At 40.3% G+C, this 21,798-nt stretch overlaps 2 protein-coding genes across 18 annotated transcripts in view; one reads left to right on the forward strand and one right to left on the reverse strand.

The window, feature by feature from the left end:
• Window positions 1-18,836, reverse strand: part of FILIP1L (filamin A interacting protein 1 like) — a 305,341-nt gene extending 286,505 nt beyond the window's left edge. The window contains exons 1-2 of one of the 3 annotated variants that reach the window (XM_078352207.1): window positions 18,450-18,836; window positions 17,868-17,909 (exon numbers count right to left, since the gene is read on the reverse strand). The gene's annotated coding sequence lies outside the window, so the exon portion shown is untranslated. Of the gene's footprint in view, window positions 1-17,867 lie in introns of all 3 variants that reach the window. The other 2 variants (XM_035274881.3, XM_078352208.1) reach the window with 2 other exon arrangements.
• CMSS1 (cms1 ribosomal small subunit homolog) overlaps window positions 1-21,798 on the forward strand; it is a 390,132-nt gene that overhangs the window by 301,104 nt on the left and 67,230 nt on the right. For 2 of the 15 annotated variants that reach the window (XM_078352214.1, XM_078352219.1), the window contains exons 2-3: window positions 8,049-8,099; window positions 19,318-19,381. The exons of 11 other annotated variants lie outside the window; for them this stretch is intronic. In XM_078352214.1, coding sequence (XP_078208340.1) covers window positions 19,372-19,381 — 10 coding nt within the window. In that variant the 5' untranslated portion in view covers window positions 8,049-8,099; window positions 19,318-19,371. The remainder of the gene's footprint in view (window positions 1-8,048; window positions 8,100-19,317; window positions 19,382-21,798) is intronic. 2 more of the 15 variants (XM_035274893.3, XM_078352215.1) reach the window with 2 other exon arrangements.

Raw genomic sequence — 21,798 nt, forward strand, 5'->3', positions numbered from 1 at the left:
CCGCCCGCTGCTGTCCCTCCCCTATTTCCCCCCAACAGACCCCAGTGTATGATGCTCCCCTCCCTGTGTCCATGTGTTCTCATTGTTCAACACCTGCCTATGAGTGAGAACATTCAGTGTTTGATTTTCTGTTCTTGTATCAGTTTGCTGAGAATGGTGGTTTCCAGGTTCATCCATGTCCCTACAAAGGACACAAACTCATCGTTTTTTATGGCTGCATAGTATTCCATAGTATATATGTGCCACATTTTCCCGTCCAGTCTATCATCAATGGGCATTTAATAATACATATTTAAAACCAGTATGCTACAGTGAACTCATTTTTTATAAACATACCAAAGACATGCATTGGAGAAAGGATAGTCTCTTCAGTAAATATTGCTAATAAAACCTGGACATCCATGTGCAGAAGAATTAAACTTGACCCCTTTCTCTTGCATAATACAAAAATTAAACCAAATGAATTAAAGACTTGAATATAAGACTTCAGACTATGAAACTGAAGCAGGAAAACATTGGAGAAAGTTTTCAGGACATTGGTTTGGGCAAAAAATTATTCAGCAATACCCCCACACACAGGCAACCAAAGCAAAAATGGACAAATGGGATTGATTACATCAAGTTAAAAAGCTTTTGCACAGCAAAGGAAACAGTCAACAAAGTGAAGAGACAACCCACAGAATGGGAGAAAGTATTTGCAAACTATCCATCTGACAAGGGATTAATAACCAGCAAATATAAGGAGGTCAAACAACTACATGAGAAAAAAACGGAATAATCCGATTTTAAAATGGGCGAAAGATTTGAAGACATTTCTTAAAAGAAGACATACAAATGACAACACCTAGTGTTTGATAGCACACAGAGTGACTATAGTCAAAATAATTGAACATTTTTAAATAACTAAAAGAGTATAATTGGATTGTTTGTAACACAAAGTATAAATGCTTGAGGGAAGGAATACCTTGTTTTCCATGATGTGATTATTATACATTGCATTCCTGTATCAAAATATCTCATATACCCCATAAATATATACACCTACTATGTACTCACAAAAAATTTTTTTTTTAATTTAATGAAAGCCGATATCGTGTAACAACTGTTTGCAAAGCATTTACCTTGTATTACAGGGGTTTCCAACCCCTCAGCCACAAATCTGTTAGGAACCGGGCTAGGAAGCAGGAGGTAAGCAGCAGGCAAGCCAGCATTACTGTCACTACGCCACTTCCTGTCACATCAGTAGCATTAGATTCTCATAGGAGCGTGAACCCTATTGTGAACTGCAGAAGCGCACATGTGAGGGATCTAGGTTCCATGCTCCTTATCAGACTCTAATTCCAAATGATCTGAGATAGAACAGTTTCATCCCCAAGTCACCACCCCCCCCATCCATAGAAAAATCATCTTCCACTACACCAGTCCTCGGTGCCTGAAAGGTTGGGAACCACTGATTGATTAGATATTATAAGTAATCTGGACATTATTTAAAGTGTATAGGAGGATCTGCATAGATTATATGCAAATACTGTACTATAACAGCGACTTGAGCATCCTCAGATTTTGGTATCTAAAGGGAGTCCTGGAGCCAGTCTTCTGTGGATATGGAGGGACAACCCGGTATTCCAATCCATGAACACACTGTCTCTCTATATATATTTTTAGATATTTAATGTCTTTCATGAGCATGTTGTAGTTTTCAGTATCTAAAGCTATATAGATACGTTTGTTGAATTACGTCTGAAATGAGATTGCGCTGTTTTTAAAGCTACATGTTTGTGAACATGTACATCATGAATATTTTCTAAACTATTAGGTTATTTTCAGCACCATTCTTTTTTTTTTTTTTTTTTTTTTTTAGTAAGACGGGGTTTCACCGTGTTGGCCAGGCCGGTTTTGAACTCGTGACCTCAGGTGATCCGCCCACCTAGGCCTCCCGAAGTGCTGAGATTACAGGCGTGAGCCACCACACCAGGCCGAGCACCATTCTTAATAGACTCTAATAGTTAGTTCTGGAGTCGGATATTCTTCGTTACTCAGCAAATATCACAAAGATACTTGGTTTTTAAATTTTTCCTAGCGCAGGACTAGGCCTCCATTTCAACAAGATATTCAGCTAGCATACTTGCTACCTTCTAGGTTGCAGTGGCTTTGTTGCATTTTTTCTGAATAGCTTTGTGTGATATTTTTACTCAGCAGAAACCCTTATCATTGATTTTGTTCGTTTTTTAGAATTTCATCAACAGTGGCATATCTGGCAAGGTAGCAGTGATTTTTAATGTTTAGCCAGGCAGAGTAATGGTACATGCTACGTTGCTCTTTGAAAAATCTAGTAAAACAAAAACAGCAACACGACCATAGGCCAGTGACTCCTTTGACTCTTGGCTGTGCTGTAATTTGTTACTGCCAACCTGCTGGAGTCTGTCCTGTGATTCCCTCAGCAGTTAGCAGATTCCCATTTTATGACAGGTAAGGAAAACAAGCTACACAGCACCTATGTTGGTTGGTGATGATAAGCTTCAGCGGAAGGCAGTACCGAGATGTAAAGGAACAAGTACTGTGTTTTAGACTGAAAAACCTTCTATTTGAATCTCATTTCCACCATTTAACCAGCTCTTTGACCTTAGGCCAGCTACTGAACTTCTCTCAGGCTAAACTTTCTCATCTGTAACATGGCAACTTGGATGCCCACCTTATAGGAGTCTTGGAATTAAATGAGGTAGTATATTAAAGTATTCAGCATGGTACTAGGCAGATAGCAAGCGCCCGGCCTATAGATATTTTTATGGATATATTTCTTCCCTGTTGGAGAATAAGTATTTACAACCCTGAAAACTTTACATGCCTCAGTGTCTAGCATAGCAGTGCCTTCCAAAGAATATAGAATGTCGGCCGGGCACAGTGGCTCAAGCCTGTAATCCCAGCACTTTGGGAGGCTGAGGCAGGTGGATCACGAGGTCAAGAGATCGAGACCATCCTGGTCAACATGGTGAAACCCCGTCTCTACTAAGAATAGAAAAAATTAGCTGGGCATGGTGGCGCGTGCCTGTAATCCCAGCTACTCAGGAGGCTGAGGCAGGAGAATTGCCTGAACCCAGGAGGTGGAGGTTGGGGTGAGCCGAGATCACGCCATTGCACTCCAGCCTGGGTAACAAGAGTGAAATTCTGTCTCAAAAAAAAAAAAAGAATGTCATTGCCATATACAGAGGTGGCATATACATGCCATATACCATGAAAAAAAAATTAGCAAGAATCTGTTTTTAAAAATGCCTTCTTTACACTTAGATCAAATATATAGTTTTCTAGAGATAATCTTATTTACTCATCACCTTAGGAAGACAGAAACATTATTACAATTCCCCTGTGTAAACAGGGAAATGAGGCTGAGAAAAGTTAAATGACTTAATTAAGGTTACATAGTTAGACAACAAACGCCTTTGTTTTATATCAATCACCTAGAGGCTGGCAGGGGCTTTTCCTACCATCTTCGCTACAGGGACAGCCCTCTTCTTTTAGGGATCTCAAATGGCTTCCTTTCATTAGGAAAACATTTTTAAAGATTCCAACTGATAAGAAAGATTTTTCATTCATTGCCTGAAACTAGCTACTTCTCAATTTGGGATTATAAATAATTCCGGTTGAGACGGCACTGCATTCAGCCCTGCGTGGGGTGTGGAGCAGAGTGGTTCAGGAAGCAGGGTTTTGCCTTCCCGATGGCAGAACTCTTCTATTAAAAGGGGGTTTTCAAATTTCTGCCAATGATCATTTTTCATTTGTAACCCAGGGGAGTGTTAAAATGTCATTCCACAGGCTTTATCAGGAAGCTTAAATGCAGGATTGAAGTAATCAGAGAACACAAGATTGGATTTCTGCATTTTTGAGTTTTGAAATTGACTTAATGTGCATAATAGACTGAACATTTACCATCTTATTGCACACACTGGGAGCAATCAAATATAACATTATATAATTCCTTTAAAAAGATACCAAGAGTCTCATATCAGTATACCTTTTAAAGCACAGAGATGCATAATCCTCTCAGAATTACTCATCTGTGTATTAAACGAGGAAGCTATCATCTTTCCAGATTTTCTGATAAGTTTTTATAAGGAACACGTATACAAGGGTGAGGAAGGTAGCGGAGGAAGAGGGCTGGTCTTGTAGCTAGGATGGTAGGCAAAGCCCCCGCCAGCCTCTAGGTGATATAAAACATACCTGTTTGTTGTTGTCTAACTATGTAACCTCAACTAAATCATTTAACTTTTCTGAGCCTCATTTCCCTATTTACACAGGGGAATTATAACAATGTTTCTGTCTTCCTAAGGTGATGAGCAAATAAGATTATCTCTAGAAAACTATATAAATGTACCATGTTATTCTTTCCATAAATACTTAATAAATACCCACTGTGTACCAGACACTGTCCTAGGGATAAGGTTAAAACCTCTAATAAGATCTGGTCTGTAACAGTGGCCTAACAGGCCACCAAGGAGAGTCAGGCATTTGAACCACGTAAATACAGTAAAGTGTCATAAGTATGCAGAGGTAGAACATTCCAGGTGTGTTTATGGAACAGGGTTGCTGAGAGTGGGAAGAGGGTTTTGTAGTTGGAGAATTCTGAAGCCTCAGTGTTGTAAAGATCATCCATGTTCTAGCTGAGACAAACCACAAGGGGGAGGGAATTAGGAGGGAAAAAAGTTTGACCCAGTTGCCCAAGTCCTTATTAAGGAAAATGCAATGATGAGGAGAGGCCAGTAGGTGGCAGAACTGAGGAGTGGGCAAGTGTGCCATGACCCTGAGAACAGAGGCATTTTGATAAAAGAATGGAAAGGAATGGCCTGGAAGCAGCATGGTGGGCTGTGAGAATGCTGCCACTCCGATTCTGGTTTTGGGCTCTGGGGCACAAGTAACATTCTCTTGAGATGCCGAAGGGTTGTACATCCTGCAGAAAGGGTTGGACAGGAGATAGAACACTACCTAAAATCAGGAGTCTGTGAAAAGAGTAAATGTAGGAGTCCCAAAAATAGTAGTATTTGTCATTTGTTGAACACCTAGAATGTAGCATGTACTGTACTTGGCTGTACATCATAATCTTACCAGACCATACAGAGTAATTACTGTCATCTAGAGTTCACAGATTAGGTCATAAGGCACAGCGAGGCCATATGCATTATTTAAGGTTACACAGCAAGTCCACATTAGAATCATTAAATCCAGCTCTGCCTGGCTGCAAAGCGGTGCTTTTGCATGGTTCCACATGTCTTCAGAGAGATTCAGAGCACACCATGGGAAGGACTTGGAAGCAAGTCAGAAAGGAAGGGAAGAATCAGAGGGAGGAACACAAAATTATGCAGCAATGAAAATACAGTAAGTGAGAGAACTATTGACCCTTGATGCTTGCATTTTTGCTGGCAGCTGAGAATACCAAGATGATAAGAAATAGCATCACTGAGATCTCTGGTGGAGTGAGAGGGCTTGCATGTTAGGGTAGCCTTGCCACGTGTTCAGGTGAACTGCTGCGGAGGTGTCCTGTGTCTTTGAAGAGAATTCTTTTTTTTTTTTTTTTTTTTTTTTTGAGACCAAGTCTTGCTTTGTCCTCAGGCTGGAGTGCAGTGGTGCAATCTCGGCTCACTGCAAACTCCGCCTCCTGGGTTCAAGCGATTCTTCCACCTCAGCCTCCTGAGTAGCTGGGACCACAGGCGTGTGCCACCACGCCCGGCTAATTTTTGTATTTTTAGTAGAGACGGGGTTTCACCATGTTGGCCAGGATGGTCTTGATCTCTTGACCTCGTGATCCACCCGCCTCAGCCTCCCAAAGTGCTGGGATTACAGGCGTGAGCCACTGCGCCCTGAAGAGAATTCTTTCAGGAAGTTCACGAGGAAGATCAGCTTTTCCTGATTCCTATATTCCTGGTGGAGTGGTTGGCCAAGATTCAGCTTCTTTGTGTGTTAGTGATCAGTTTTTTAGCCTAGATATATGGAGAACAGAGATGAAAGTGTGTGATGACACTGGCATCTCACTTGCATGGATGTAGGATGGGAGCCGTCAGATTTAGGAGTACCTTTGCCACTTTTGTATCTGGGGGCCTCTGGAGCTAGGTGGTACATACTGGAATTCTCATTATACTCTGGTGAAAAGTAAACACATGTGTTAGCCTCTCCTGAGTGGTGGTAGCCAGTTACTGTCTGAGACAGCATTATGCTAAGGCTGAGAAGAAATCCCAGACACAGGTATTGTCCTACTTTCCTTTACTGAGGGACAGTGAATACTACAGCTCAAATGGCAGCGTTCTGCTGTGCATGAGGAGAGGGAGTGCACTGACTTCGTTGACTGAGGACACAGACCAGAACCACAGACTTTTGTGCAAAGAAGCCTCCATATATGGTGGGAGGAGCAGTCCAGCTCAGCAGGCAGGTAAGAGTGGCCTCAGGTAAAGTAAATCAGGTTAGAAGAAGCAAAGAAAAAGGCAGAAGGGGAGCAACCCAAGAGACTCTCACAACCTTGCTCTCAGTGAAGGACTTCCATTGGAATTCTTGATTTTGGTGGAAATCAACATATCCTTCGAAGGAACACATGCACTGGCTGATCCAGTCCGACACAGGAGGGGTTGGGGTGTTACGAGGATAACTAAATATCCTTGGAAAGGGGATAACAAGGAAAGAGAAATGAAAGTAGCTTAAGATGTTCACAGGTCTAATTTCCACATCAATATGATTTCTGCTTCTCCACAGGTGTGAGATCTCTCTTTTCTTCAGATCACTCCAGTACTTTATCTGTACCTCTCGTGTAACACTTTCATATTCCATATTGGTTTTTTTATGTTTTTCCTATTCCATTACTAAACCGGTAATTCTTTGAAGGCAAGGACGATGCTGGGCTTCATTCTGTGTCCTCTGCCATGCTTTGCATTCAGCAGCTACTCCGTGTTTGGCTAAATACGTGACTCCAGGGGCACTGTGCCTCCTCTGGGTTTGTTAATTTACTTGGCTACAAAAGACAATAATTTGCAAAGCCTACTTTCTCCTTTCTCTGAAATCAGTGACTAAATTATATTAAAAGTATTTTGCAGTGCTGTAAGTATATAGGAGAGAGGTTTTCTGTTTAGGGAATGTTGCTAAGCCCTCTCCTCAAAAATAGCCTTTCCATCTACCACCAAGTTCTGCCAGGGCGAAGCAGATTGGCAAGAGTAGTTCAAAGGAAAAAGCAATGTAATGCCCTCTGCTCATGGCACTACAGGTGCCAGTGGAGGAAAAAAGTGTGTGGTTGAGGCTTGGGAGGCTAAGTGCTGTAGAAATGAAGCAGACTGACTGTAGATGCACGGGCCTAGTCACTGTGAAATACCTTCACCCACTTTTGTACATGCCTAGGCACCTTGTGACTGTAGGCCAGGAAACTGGTGATTTGAAGTCTCCCCACATAAGCAGAATAAGCGGCTTTTTGAATAAGCCTACTCAGACCATGGAAAAGGCAGCAGCTCAGAACAGCAGCAAGAGCTGTGGGACAGTGAGGATCAGACAGAAACACATGTACAGAACCCAAAGTCTTGAGCACAGCAGGAGGTTGGGCAAGGCTGCTCCATTCTGAAGGTTATTACGACTCCACTGCCACGGAAGTATTGGCATGAAAGCCAACCAGTGACGGAATAGGATTTTAATATTTGCAAAATCTAGTCTAGGTGTGAGCTCCTTTATGTAACTGAAGATCTAGCGTCTTTAGGAGTTTGTTCCTCAAAACTTGAATCAGGTTTTTTCTACGCAAGTTGGAAGCACGGATTGGGCAGGTAACAACCACCGTTCTTCATGTTGAGCAAAAAGGAGGTGTGGGTGGTAAAGGGCCAAAGCTGAGATGGAGGAAAGAATATTGGCGGCCAGCACTGGGTTTTATTAGAAGCCATCGAATGGTCCCTTCCGGTGGGTATTACAAACTGCCCCCTGGGAAATTCAAACAAGAAGACCTTTGGGTTTCACCTCACTGGCCTTGTAATAAACATGTTTGTTTGAATAACAAATCGTTGCATTAAGATAGATCTGTCTGTGTTATCCTACAGAGTCTGTGCCCCATGTATTGGCAGCATTATCAATGAACAGCTGAGCTCTATGTAAGTATCACCCCTTATTAATAAGAATCATGAACACGGTCTGCCAAGGTTCCTGACAGCTTGTTTAATCAGGCACATTCACTCAGAGTTTTTCAGTTAGTAGAAGCGTCCACTTACACGCCTTATTTACTTAAAGACCCAGAGGCCATGTCACCAAATTGGGGCTTCTAGCCATCCACTGAGGAGAGGTGGCTTTTTATTTCTCTGAAATGAAGACAGTTGCTGTCTGTATGTGTTTGGGTTGGAGAACAGAGGCTACAATGAGAGTGCCCTCTCTCACCCCCAGCCCCATTGCCAGTCATGCCAAGTTACAGGGTAGAGGCTACAAAGAAGCTTGCTCAGGCAAAACATCTAGATGGACTGACTGGCAGGAGGCCCCTTCGCTGGATGGCTCACCCCGACCTCTGCCTGAAGCTGGAAACAAGACCAAGATGACATAGCTGTGGTCACACAAAGCCCGTTAACTACATCAGTTGTCTTTGTTTATTCAGGAACTCTGAGCTACACTTTTTTTTAACATGAAACTTGAACCACATTTTGTTTGAGATACTCCAGAAAGATGTAGCAATGTGGTTACCGTTTTATAAATTTCCAAATAAAACCGTTAGCAGTTCACAACTTTGTTTAAAGAACAATGGCTTGGAGAGTAGGCCTGTGTCCCCAAGACCCTCAGATAGTGGCCAAGGCAGAGAAGAACCCAGTACAGATCTGGCTGACCAAGGCCTGCTTTGCATGCCCAGGAATCTAAAAGCTAAGCTTGAGGGCCTTTCCTGTTTTGAGGGAGTAGCAGTGAATTTGACCCCGTTGCTTTGGTGATTTGCACTGATGCTCTCAGCTTGTTAGCTTTCATCAGGTCGCAGAGAAACCCGGGAAAAGCAGGGATGAAAACCGTCACCCCTGTTATTTTCCCTTACCACCAAGACTGGCTGAGAATCACCATTTACAGCTTGGCTAGCTCAGTATCTAGCCATTGTCATCTTTGTTTCTTCATTCCCATATTCTTCTACTTCTGTAGTTTCTTTTCCCTATAGTAGCCAAAACCTCACCTGTGCTTTAATTCGAATCTTTGTGTAAAAGTATCTGCTTTTAAGTTCTGCTGATGACATGATTTATGTATATAAGAATCTTCATTTACAGGTTGTTTCTTTTACTACACTTAGGTGTAGTTATCTTACTTACTGTTATCTTAGCCTAGTCTCGGAAAGGGTATTCGCAGGTATTGTTTCAGTCATATACTTTCCTCTAACAGCATACAAACATGTTTGCCTATATAGGCTTTTCTGGCCTGTTTACAAGGCGATTCAGTAGGTAATGTATTCTCCTACCAGAGCTTAAAGTTGAAATGCGATATAATTGAAACTGACCATTAATATTGATTTGGGAGTGGCAACATTTAGTTCATAAGTACTCAGGAAAGACATGAGCAATAGGAATTTAGGCTAGTATCTTTTTAGACACACGTTTTTCACAACTCAGTTTACTTCCCTGGAAGGCATTTCTTTTGGACCAATTACAATTTGTATCTAATAATATCATAGCCTACAAGAAAGATTGTGATTAACATACAAACTAATTCTGGGCCAAAAGGGACTTCCAGGAGTACTCAATAATCATTGAACAGGATGCTTAAAGGGCTATAAGATCACCCTAAAACGCAGCACTTCTCACGCACCCTTTCGGCAGATTTGACAAGGTATTTCCTACAGATTAATGACAGTCTGAGCTAATAGGCTGAGGGAGGGTCATTCATGCTTACGCAAAGGGAGTCTGCAAAGCAGAAATGAAAAACAACTGCTGGGTCAAGCCGATGCAATTCCAGGGGACTTTTCCGAAGAGCAGTGCCCTCTTCAGAAGCCCATGCTTATTACTGTTGTTACTCTCCTTCTCCACACGGCATACTCAGGTCTTTAACCTCCTGGGATGCAAGTAGTTTTTTGAGAGGAGCTTATAAGTTCTCCTTTTATCAAACAAAAACTTTTTTTTATCAATGGGCTTCCTTTTCTCGCTTAAAACTGAGAAACATCATCATCTCGGAAGTCATTCAATTCACGTAGCTGCTCATCATCCATCGGTATGGACAGACAGTTGTGACTGGGAGTCTAGAAGTCAAGGCAGTCAGAGTATACCTCCTAGGGCTTTCAATTAGATAAAATATCCATATGTACTGTGTATAGCATGTGGAGAAAATATGAATCACTGTCAATGGTAGACTAGGATAGATGGAACAATCAGATACAGATACCACATAGTAAATCAGAAGAGGCTGACTTCTCAAAAGGATGCAGCAAGGAGTCAGTACAGTTAGGACATCATTATAAGCAGAGGTGCAGGCTTCCAGCTGTGGCATACTCTCCAGGGATTTACACTTGCAGATGATAATTTCAGGCTGAAAGCTCAGTCCTCTTCCAGGCCAGCCTGGGCGTGACTGATTCTACATGTAACCTAATCTGGATCTGTTCCAAGGATCTTCCCATCTAGCCAGATTTATGAATCTCAGGATTATGCAAGATACATTATGGCTTCGGGGGCAAGAAGGACTCAAGCAGAAATAGGGGTAATGGTGGCAGATGACCTGGAGCCACCCATTTGAAAACTGTACCAAGAAATCCCACTTTGATTCTTTACCCAAAGAAAGGTTGAGAGCTGGAGAGAATGGTCTCTTAGTTGAAAAAGATCTGCCTTCATGTATGGGCATCATGTTCTCTGAGTGTCCCTGGTAAGGGCTGTGGGATCCAGAAGCGTGCATCCTTACCTGGCCTGAAGCATGTTGCTCACCTTTCTGTTGTAAATGTAAGCTTCCTGAATCCTTTAGATGAGTTCTATCCCATCTGATTCATTCAAATGGTGTCTGACTGGTGACTGTACTACTCCTAGCCTTAAAGCTCTGCTTCCTGTAGTATGTTTTCATATGTCTGGAAAATTTAAAATGCCAGAGGTCATATTGTTACTTTTAAAAAATATGCAGAAAATTAAAAAGATAACAGAAGGATGCTAAGGGAAACTCTGAGAAAAATGTTTTCTGGTCAGCAGATGAAGGGTAGAAATGCAAAAGCCCCATTACACTGGTGACTGGCATTTTGCCACCAATGTGTATCTGATCTGACTCTGAAAGAATAAATACTTGTGGATTTTTTGACACAGCCAAGTATGTATAGCTCTCCGTTCAAAATGAACTACTGTTTTAGTGCTGCGGGTACAGGTGAAAATCTTTATATTCTTCCGTACAGTTTTAAAAATCCTTGTTTTATATACAGATTAATTCCACTAGACCTAGCTGGACCTTCTGAGTTCTCTTTTCCACTGAAATTGCCTTTTAAAGATGAACTATCCAGATGTAGATGGGAATATAATAATAGAATTCTGTGCTGAAAAAACTAGGTTATTTAGGTCATGATTGCAGTTTTATGATGCCAGCTGGGAAAATGACAAAGTGCATGTGGATTTTAAGTAAACTAAAGTTTTTCTCCCTTCAGTAAGCACATAGCCTCTTTTGACACTCTGTCGGTAGAATGTCTGATCACTCTGTTTACCTTGAGAATGGTGAGTCCACGAGTGTGTCATGATTTGAATTGGAGCCTTCCTTCCGCACAGTTGGCCGCTATTTAATGCATCGGTACAGTCTTTCCGAAACTAGCCCAACTACTTAACCATAGGCTAGTAAGACCTGCAGTCTTGTGAGTATAAACGCTGTCTTTTTAAATTAGGAAAGAACAAATAAAACCCCGTTGGAAATTCCTTGTTTTAAAAGGAGTAATTGAATGCTCTACTGTTAACATTTCCCGAGGTAGTATTACATAAATAATTACTGCTAGACAGGAAGAGTCATTTCCCATTCTGGAATAATTTGCACATGTTTAAGAATTTCATTGTCTCTTCAGAATCCTCTGGACTGTGAGACCATAAATTAACACTTTTTTGAGTATGGAACCTTCATTACATGATTTAAGTTTTATGCTGGAAGAGAACAAGAAAATTTTTTTAAAAAGTTACTTGCTTAGGGCCAGAGAATCTCAGGGAAGGGAAAGTGTTTCTACCTCTTTAACATCGGTCAAGAAAATTTCTGGTTTACTTTTAATAGTCAACTTTCTGAGATTTTTGTTAATGCCAAAACCATGAAATTTGGCATTTTAAATTCATACCTGTCCATGGATGTATAGTCTAGAGCACTGGTTCTTAACTTAGGGGCCCAAAGAAAATACATGATTCAAATGCCAGTTCCTTTTATTTCTAGATGATGTTTCTAGCCCATGGCTCCTTAATTTGGTCCAGGGAATCCAAAGTTTTGTGTCTGTGTGCACTCTAACTAGGTCTTACAGAGTTTATCAGCCTTTTGGAAGGAACTGACCACACTGTCAGGACTAATTTTTTAAATTTTTTTCACCATAGGGAGAATCTTCTGTATCAATGATAATGATAATAATAGCCTCTCATTATTGGGCACTTATGTGCCACTAACTATGCTTATTACTTGCCAAGGCAGGTATAATTCTTATCTGCATTTTATGGAAACATGAGTCTTTAAGAGGGTAACTTCTCAAGGAACACACAGAAATGTAATTAGAAGCCAAAGATGCCGTCTGGGAAAATCTATGCCCGTAGGCATTAATGCATTCTGGTTCTGACTTTGACTTGGTTTGATATTCATGTATTCAAGTCAGACAGTCCTCACTGTATCCTAGTGGTTGGGCATTGCTCTGTATCTAGATGCCACTGTTACAATTCCGAGATCAACATTGGATTATAGGACCCAGGACAGTGTCCGGCACTAGTTTGTTTGTTACATAACTAAGTAAGCAAATGAACAGATGTATACCTCTTCCAAACATGGCTTGGGTCTACTTTTGTGATACACCCATGTTCAGCACAGTGTGTGGCTGTGGTGGCTGTTGTTTTTGACAAATGGTAGTCTTGCTATAAGGTCTATCTGGATACTAAAACCAGATCACATTCCCTTGTAACTGTATATCTGTCAGAAGAAGCAGCTTCTGGCCAGTTTCGCAACATGACATTTGGAAAGCAGGTACTTGGAGTTTATTGCATAGTTTTTGGTCCCATGGCTTTTTCAATGCAATTTTGACAGTCAGTATTACAGTATTATATAAGAACAGAGCTGAGTTTTCTGGGTTCTACAGGACGATCATTTTTAACTGTCTCTTAAAAAAAAAGGCATATTTCTCTGCCACTAACTTTCTCAGGCCCCAATTCTTCATCTGTAAAACAAGGTGGTTGGACTCTATTAGTCATTTTCTAAGGGTTCTTTTTTCTTTGTTATCCTAAAAAATTTTTTTTTCAATGAAAATCTGTAGTAATTCCATACAACACCAAAGCAGAATACACTGAAGTCTGAAGTGGGATTATCTCAGTATAGAGCCACACAGATGTTTAAGGTATGCTTTACATATAGTAAAATTACCCCTTGTAAAATGTACAATTCTGCAAACTTTGACAAGCTTCTGCAATCGTGTAACAACCATTACAGTCAAGACATAAAGTGATTCCATCACCCAAGATCTTCCTGGTCACCCTTCATAGTCAGTTCTTCTCCTCAGCCTCGGCTGCTGGCAACAACTGATGTGTTTTCTGTCTAGTTTTTGGGATTTTTTTTTCCCACAGTGTTGTATAAATGGACTCATTCAGGATGTAGCTTTTTGAGTCTGAGTGCTTTCAGTTAGCATAATGCAACTGAGGTTCATCCATATTGTTGTGTGTTTCATTGGTATTGCTGAGTAATTCATAGTATGGATATACTACAGTTGGATTATTCATTCAACCCCCAATTGAAGGGCAATGGGGGTTGTTCCCGGGTTTTGGCAATTGTGAATGAAGCCACTGTAAATATTGTTACCTAACATTCTAAGGTTAATGATATATAAGTTAGCTATTAAAGTAGATTAAAAAGCATCAAACTCAAGAATCACTGAGGACAGAGAGAGGCACTTCAGTTTGCATCTGCAAATATGTTCCTTTATGACCACCCCCCAAATCAAAGAATCCATAGGAACTTTTCAACCCATACCCACCCTTCAAACAGGTGCCAACCATTTTTGTTCTTGTTTGAAGAAGAAAGATTTGGAGATGTCATCTGAGATAGAGGCAGCCCCAAGATAAATCAAGTCACGAATAGACCTCTGGTAGCTTCGGGAATATAATATTTTACATTGATTGGAAGGAAACGCAATAATAAGTTTTAAATATTTGAACTACTAACTGCATCTGCTAAGAATCTAAAACTGAAGTGGAAAACATAAGGCTTAACCCCACATGCTCCCTGATCAAATGCAAAGCTTCTTAAAATAGCTTCGTTTAGAAATGTTAGGAGCAGCTGAAACAAGGAGCTGGTGTCCCTAGTCACAACCTGTCAGTTTAATGTCATGGCTCAGAAGCAGCTGCCTCTGTGATTTTTTTGTTTCAGGGCCAGGAGCAGCAGCTCTAACGAGAAGCACAGAAGCAGCTTTATCCAGTTTGCTATTCTCCCCTGAATTCCAATTTCCTAGTCAAGTGATTGTCCATAGATCCATCATGAAGATTCATGTCATCCATTTCAAGCCACGAAAAGAGAAACAGGTAGCTAAAAGCCTCCAGAATTACAACAAACTTTAAATAACATGTACAGAAAATTCCAGGAAGAATATAAAAAAATATATAAAGTCTTGTGTATTTTCTTGGTCATAATAGACTGTACTTAGCTATGTGGCTTAACTCTCAAAATCCATCAAAAAAACCCTTCTCTATTTACTGCTCTGCTCAGCTCCATTACCTGTGCTTACGATTTTTCCATGTAGAGTATTTTGTCTTGTGAATTTCTCCTCTTACCCATGATACACTGCTTTTTCACAAGGGCCTACTAATGCCCGCAACAGTAGCAGGATCTGGACTGAGTGGACAGTGGTCTGATCTGATGTGGCAATGTTTTATGTTACAAGGCTGGTGGCACTAATCAGCAGTGTAAAATTCCATTTGCATTTCACATGTAGGTGGATATACTGTTCCTGTCCTAAACAGTCGCAAACTTTTAAAATCTTATCAATCACTCATGACTCAGGACAATTTTTTTTTTTTTTTTTGAGACAGAGTCTTGCTCTGTCGCCCAGGCTGGATGCGGTGATGCAATCTCAGCTCATTGCAACCTCTACCTCTCAGGTTCAAGCAATTCTCTTGCCTCAGCCTCCTGAGTAGCTGGGACTACAGATGCACACTGTCACACCCAGCTAATTTTTTGTATTTTTTTTATTAGAGACAGGGTTTTACCATGTTGCCCAGGCTGGTCGGGAAGTCCTGAGCTCAGGCAATCCGCCTGCCTCGGCCTCCCAAAGTGCTGGGATTACAGGTATGAGCCACCACACACAGCTTACTCAGGATAATTTTTTATTTCATTACAATAATATTAGGAGTAAGTTCAGAGCTTAACAGCCCAGTTTTCCATATTCTAATTCCTCATTCCACCCAAAAAGAAGAAGAAAAAGGCAGTGGCTTCTATCTCTTTTAGCAATTAAACTGATTTTTCAAGGGCCAAAAGGAAGAACTCTAGGGTAAGGACCTAGATGAGCAATGGAGACAGGAAGAGGGCTGTCGGGGGAGGCATGAAACTTTCCTCTATCTGCATGGTTTACAGTTTGATAATGCCACTTTCAAACAATAGTTCAGGGCTAGAAGTACTCATGTTGAAGACACAGAATTTTTCTAGTCCTTTATTTGGGATTACTCCATGAGGCTGTGCATTAGAGAAAACATTAGGGCTAGTCCCTTAAACATCTAAAGCTTAGTTTATCCATCTGCCAAACAGGGCATGGTAATACATAGGCTCTTCTCTACTACATAGGCTCCGGTGAGTAATTGACTTGTCAGTTCTGTACACCATATAAAACACCTGTAGCTGTACAATGACATTGTTGTCATAATTGATGCCATTATGAAAAGTCTCCTCAGCCAAGACAGGAAGCATGATAGGGCTGCTCTTCCAGTGTGGGCCCCAGGGATTGACCATCACATGAAACAGAAAATCTTGAACTACTGTCAGATTCCAAACCTAGACTTCTAAGAGGCTGTAATACAAATGTCCTTCTGTCTTCCTTGGACTTCCTGTCTGACCCAATTCTGAAGAAGCATGCACTATTAGTATGTGAGGTTTTTGTCTAACATTGATAGCTTGCACCGAAACGTCAGTATCCCTCATAGAAGGCTCCATTATTTGCACTAAAATGTGTTTTCCAATTCGATTAGTTGATGCTGAGATAGTATCTAAATTGTCTCCATATCCATGTTGAACAACATGCACAATACACAGATTCAAATCACTACTGCCTACACTCAGGACATCTGGAGACCATGTTTGCCTCTTTCCCTGTTACGGTCCCAGTAACCAGCACGGGACGTGGCACAGACTAGGCATTCCAAAATAGCTGATGAATGAATAAACAAATGAGCAAACGAACGAAGCTATTATGATAAAAGTGTTCCCCTAATATAACTAAACAAACATTATTGTGTGTTGCCTGGTAGGCACTAGTTCTAACCTAAGAAAAGTAAAAGCTACTACCACTTTTTCTTTAAATGTTTTTTAATGGGACATTTTAGAGAGGTGAAGCATGTATTACATTGGTAAGGAAAATTTTGCTTTAGGTTAGGACATAGAATAATATGGACTGTAATCTGAAGAAAAGAATATAGGGCCCATTACTTTTAGGTTTTTTCCATCCTTGGACCTGCCTAACTCTTGCTAAACTGCAATGGCAGCCTCCTACAATAGTGCTCTATTAAAGGCACCATCATTTTGATGGTGCAATAAAATATCTTCATCCCTAGTACCACCACCACTACCTAAAACCAAGTCTTGACTAAATTTCTTAATTTAATAAAGTTTAAGCAAAAAGACAATTACACATGAACTTTTAATAGAAGGTAAACTCTGAAAATAAATTATCACTCCCCTTTTAAATGATGAGAACTTTTCTTTGCTCCAGAATTTTTACAGAGTATTTTCGTATTGGTTAGTATAAGAACCCCACATTGCTTTGGGAAATTACTTAGAAAATTCTCATCAGAGTAGACCGTAATTACCCAGGTGGAAAGAGCCCATGAATATTATTGCTGCCTTTAGAAATTTTTAATAACAAACAGCTCTTACAGGATTTATGCTGATTTTTAATTAAGCATAATGAGAGTTTTATAATAGTGTCAAAACTGATAAATGTAGACAAATATTTACTTGGAATATTTGGTTTTGGGAGATAGCATATTAATAAATCAGAAAATGTCACCACAGGAAAAATGTGTTTCACTGTAGCTAAAGGAACGTTGCTATAATTTCAGTGCATTCTCTCCAGTATCAACCACACCGTGTTCTCCTTTATGCAAATCTAATGCACACGTGGAAGACGGTGAATGTCATTAAACAGTGTGTGTGTTGCACATCTTCTATTCCTTCCCGAGATGTGAACAGACAATGAATAAAGAAAGACATGTAACTATTCATCGGTATGGAAAGAAAAAAGAATGACTGAATATATCACAGCCATTTGAACTGATTGCATGTGTCTCTTCGATGGAGCTCCTATGTACAAGACCATGCAGCCACCGTAAACATTGAATAATCCCCCATTGAACAAGTACAGTGAGCAGAATTTTCTGAGGCATCATTTGGCCGCAGCCTAGCTTCGTTTTCCATTTATATCCAGATGTGATGTGCCCATTCATATCCACTCATCTTCTGTGGGGTGTTACAGAACAAGCTCTTGATAGACGCCCCCCAAGACCCGCCAAAAGCCTTACCTCAGAAACCCGCTTCTGTTCTCCAGCTCTCATTCATTAAATCTTAACATCAACAGAAGGTAAACAAAAGAAAAAAGATAACAGTCCAGTTGCCATTTGAAGATGTTAGTTTCTTCCATTAATCCCTCCATGAAAAGAGAATTACTCCTCTACATTTAACCTGTTCCATATACTTCTCCATTTTCAACACAGTGTGATGACTTTCACATTATATATTGATCATTCACATCAGCTTACAAAATCAAGCTGTTAAGAAGGAAAGCTAACAAACTGGCTTTTTCTTTAATTTTTGACTATTCATCTTACTCTAAACAGAATAACAATTTAAAATTTCGTTTTGGGTTTCTTTCATGTCTATCAATTTAGTCCAACTTATCTACCATCAGGATAGTTCCTCTATTTGGCAAGCAACTCTTACTCATTTTAGCCTAAAAGTCATGAGCTCTTAATCATACTACATTCCCTTGCATAATATTCACAAGATCCCACTTCTGGAAAGTGGTGTTGGCCATTCTCAGCTGTTGAATAACACAGAAACATCCCAAAGCCTCTTCTCAGCAAGGATGGGGATGCTTAGCTTACCGTGCAGGGACTTTGGTTGATCACGCCTGGTAATTCCTTCTCATCCCCACCAAAATCCAACAGTGGAATCCAGGACCAACAGCAATGTTTTCTTCTTCTCTTTCTGGACACCCTCTCAGTTTTTGTTTTGTAGGCTCGAAAGCCACGGAGAGTTTGCAGCCAGGAGCCAGCAATGGCTGTGCAAAGGAGAGGTAGTGGGGGGCCCAACCACAAGTGGGCCCAAACACTAAATATCACCCTCTTCCCTCTCCAGGCAGTGTCCTTCATGCTCTGAAGACGGGCAGCCTTGCCCAAACCCTTATCCCACAGCTCGCCAGTCTCTGTGGAAGAAAGCGTCTAACTGCACTGAGCTGCAGGATGAGGCGACCCAAAAGCCAGGAACCATCTGCCCAGAGCAGACAAGTAGAGGCAGGCACAGGCTCCGTGAGCATGTCTGTGTGTGTGTGTGTCTGTGTGTGTGTGTGTTTGCATGCCTGTGCCCAGCAGCTGCTCTCCAGATTAGAAGACACCACCCTTTGCCAGCAACCCTGAAACACCCTCTTGGGTAATTTTAAATTCATGTGCACATCTTGGCTGAGAGTAGAAACTTCCCAGGCACAACCTGGGTCCTTTTCTTTGTGGTGTTGCTATCCCACATATACTGTGAACCACAGACCGCAGCTAAACCTTAGGAACAGATACTCAGATGGACATTAAATTGCACCCCATTTTGTACCCTGAAGCCATGAACTGATGTAAACCTTGTTGGAGATTTAAGTAACAAGGGCACGGCTTCTTCTTTGACACCCATAATCCAAGGCACTGTAGACATTCGCTGTTATTAATGCTGTGTTGGACTCTAAGTTGAATGCCTGCCTGTTCCGTTTAGGGTCACAGGGGACATGAGGGCCAAGTGCTGAGGAAACTCTAGAGCAACATCGGAATGCATTGTGGTATGTTTCTCATTCATTATTATTATTTGACATTTTCTTTTATATTAGTGTTAGAAAGATCGCTAAAATTTGAAGCCTCTAATTTTCTTTAAGTACTTAGCATCACTCGTTCAGATTGAGGCGTTGAATAGAAGGGGAGATTTTGTTCATTTATTCAATGAATACATATTTCAGCCCCATTGTGTATCAGATCCTCTTCCGGACATGCCTAACACCTGCCAGGTGCTCAAGTCATGCATTATCCAATTTAATCCTCACAGAACCCCTTTAAATTAGTTCTATTCCTGGTGATCAAATGAGAAAACCAAAGATCAGAATAATTTAATAGCTTCCTAGATTCTCACAGATGATAGATGTAAGACTGGGGACTCAAAATTGAATCTGAGTTACTCCAAAGCCCATGCTCTTTATTTTTCATTTTTAACATCCAGATAATGTCAGACTTACAGAAAATATACAAGAATAATAGTCCATATGCTCTTCACCCAGGTTATCTAGTTTTTAACATTTTACCACTGATTATGTTATCTCTCTCCTTTTCTCTCTCTCTCTCTCTCTCTCTTTTTCTCTGTCTCTCTCTTATCCTCCCTTCCACCCTGTGGGTTTATTTGGGTTTGTGTATATTTTTTTTCTGAATTAATTTATATACTTTAGTATGATTATCTTAAAAATACAAGTATACTCTTCTACATAACCACAGTATAACAATTAAATTCAGTAAATCAACTTTACTTTCAAATCCATAGATCCCATTCAACTTTTCACCCAATGTCTCAGTAATATCCTTTATAGAAAAAAATGTTTTTTTTCTTTTGGTCCAGTTATGTGTTGCATTTAGTTGTCTTGTCTCTGCTTTTCTTCAATCTTGAACAGTTCTGTAGTCTTCCTTTTTTGTGTAACCTTCACATTTTTGGAGTACATTTTGTAGAATGTTCCTCAGTTTAGATTTGCGTGATGTTTCCTCATTGTAAATTGAAATTGTGTATTATTTTTGTCTGATGTTTCCTCATTGTAAGATTGAAATTGTGTATTTGGCAGGAATAATACAGAAACAATGCTATATTCTTCTAAATCATATCAGGAGTCCATAAATGGAGTTAGTCTTGTAACCAAACCCACTTGCTTAAGGTGGTATCTATTAGATTCTATCACTGTAATATTATAGTTTTTCCTTTTGCAGTTAATTAATTTGTGGGGAGATACTTGGAGACTAGGTAAACATTGCTCTTACATAAACTTTCCTAATGTGAGGAAGAGCATTCCCTTCTCCCCACTTATTTTTGTGTTTATTTATATCAATATGAGCTCATAAATTGCTATTTTATTGAATGAGTTATAATCATTAATATCATTATTTATTTTAATGCTCAAATGATCTCAGATGTGGCCCTCATGTTTTTATGAGCACTTTCTTACCTTCTGGCACAAAAAAAATGTTCCATGAGTACATTGTACACTCTATACCCAGCTGTGGAATTAGCCACATCTTCAAGAAGACCTCCATCCATTATGGAAAATAGTATTTAGAAACCAAGAACTGGGGATTGAGTGCGCTCATTGCTTCCAGGCCCTCTCAGGTAATAGGTGAGGAAACATACACATACACACACAACACATGACACACAAACGACACACACAACACACACATGGGGCTATATCTATTGTTATATCTATTCCTATTAAATACTATGAGATCACCCTGATAGTTCCACTTCCAGTCTAACACCATAGCAACCATCCAGCTTTTAACCCTTTCCATATTTGTAACTCCCTTCCCCAACAGTGAGGACAAGGTGGTTTCTGTTATCCTCAGACTACTTATAATTTGTTCATCGCCCCTGTGGGTAGGGACCTCTTTAGCCCTGAGTCTTTTTGGCCCCATCATCCCTGATTTCTCAAGGAAGAGGAAAGGAAGTAGTCAAAATATTTTAAATCAAAAAGCAAGGGAAATGATGAGAAAAAGAGTTTCCTGTTCTTTCTATACCATGAAGTACCTGTATCTTCATGGCAAGGTGGGTATTACAAATCATCAAGCAATCTCTTGAAGATGTAAAGATGTCATGGAAACAAACGTTCATAAAGACTGAGGGAAGAGTTCAATTATTTATTCACATAATTGAGTGTTTGCCATGTGTCAGGCACACTGAAAGACAGATGTAGCCCTTGCCCTCGTGAACCTATAATCTAGTGGATTATCTTTACTATACTTGCTATTTATTACATCACATTTTGGCAACACTACATTAAGTACACTAAGCACTTTGTTTATGTTATTTGATATTAATTCAGATATAACCCCTAGGGGAGAAATAGTATTTTTTTCCAACTTTACAAAAAATGGAACCGAGGTTTTGAAAGATTAAGTAATCTCTCCAACATCACTGAGCTAATTAGTAAGAGACTGGGATTTGCATTTC

Source organism: Callithrix jacchus, chromosome 15, assembly GCF_049354715.1.
Source record: "Callithrix jacchus isolate 240 chromosome 15, calJac240_pri, whole genome shotgun sequence".
In the NCBI taxonomy this organism is placed as follows: domain Eukaryota; kingdom Metazoa; phylum Chordata; class Mammalia; order Primates; family Cebidae; genus Callithrix; species Callithrix jacchus.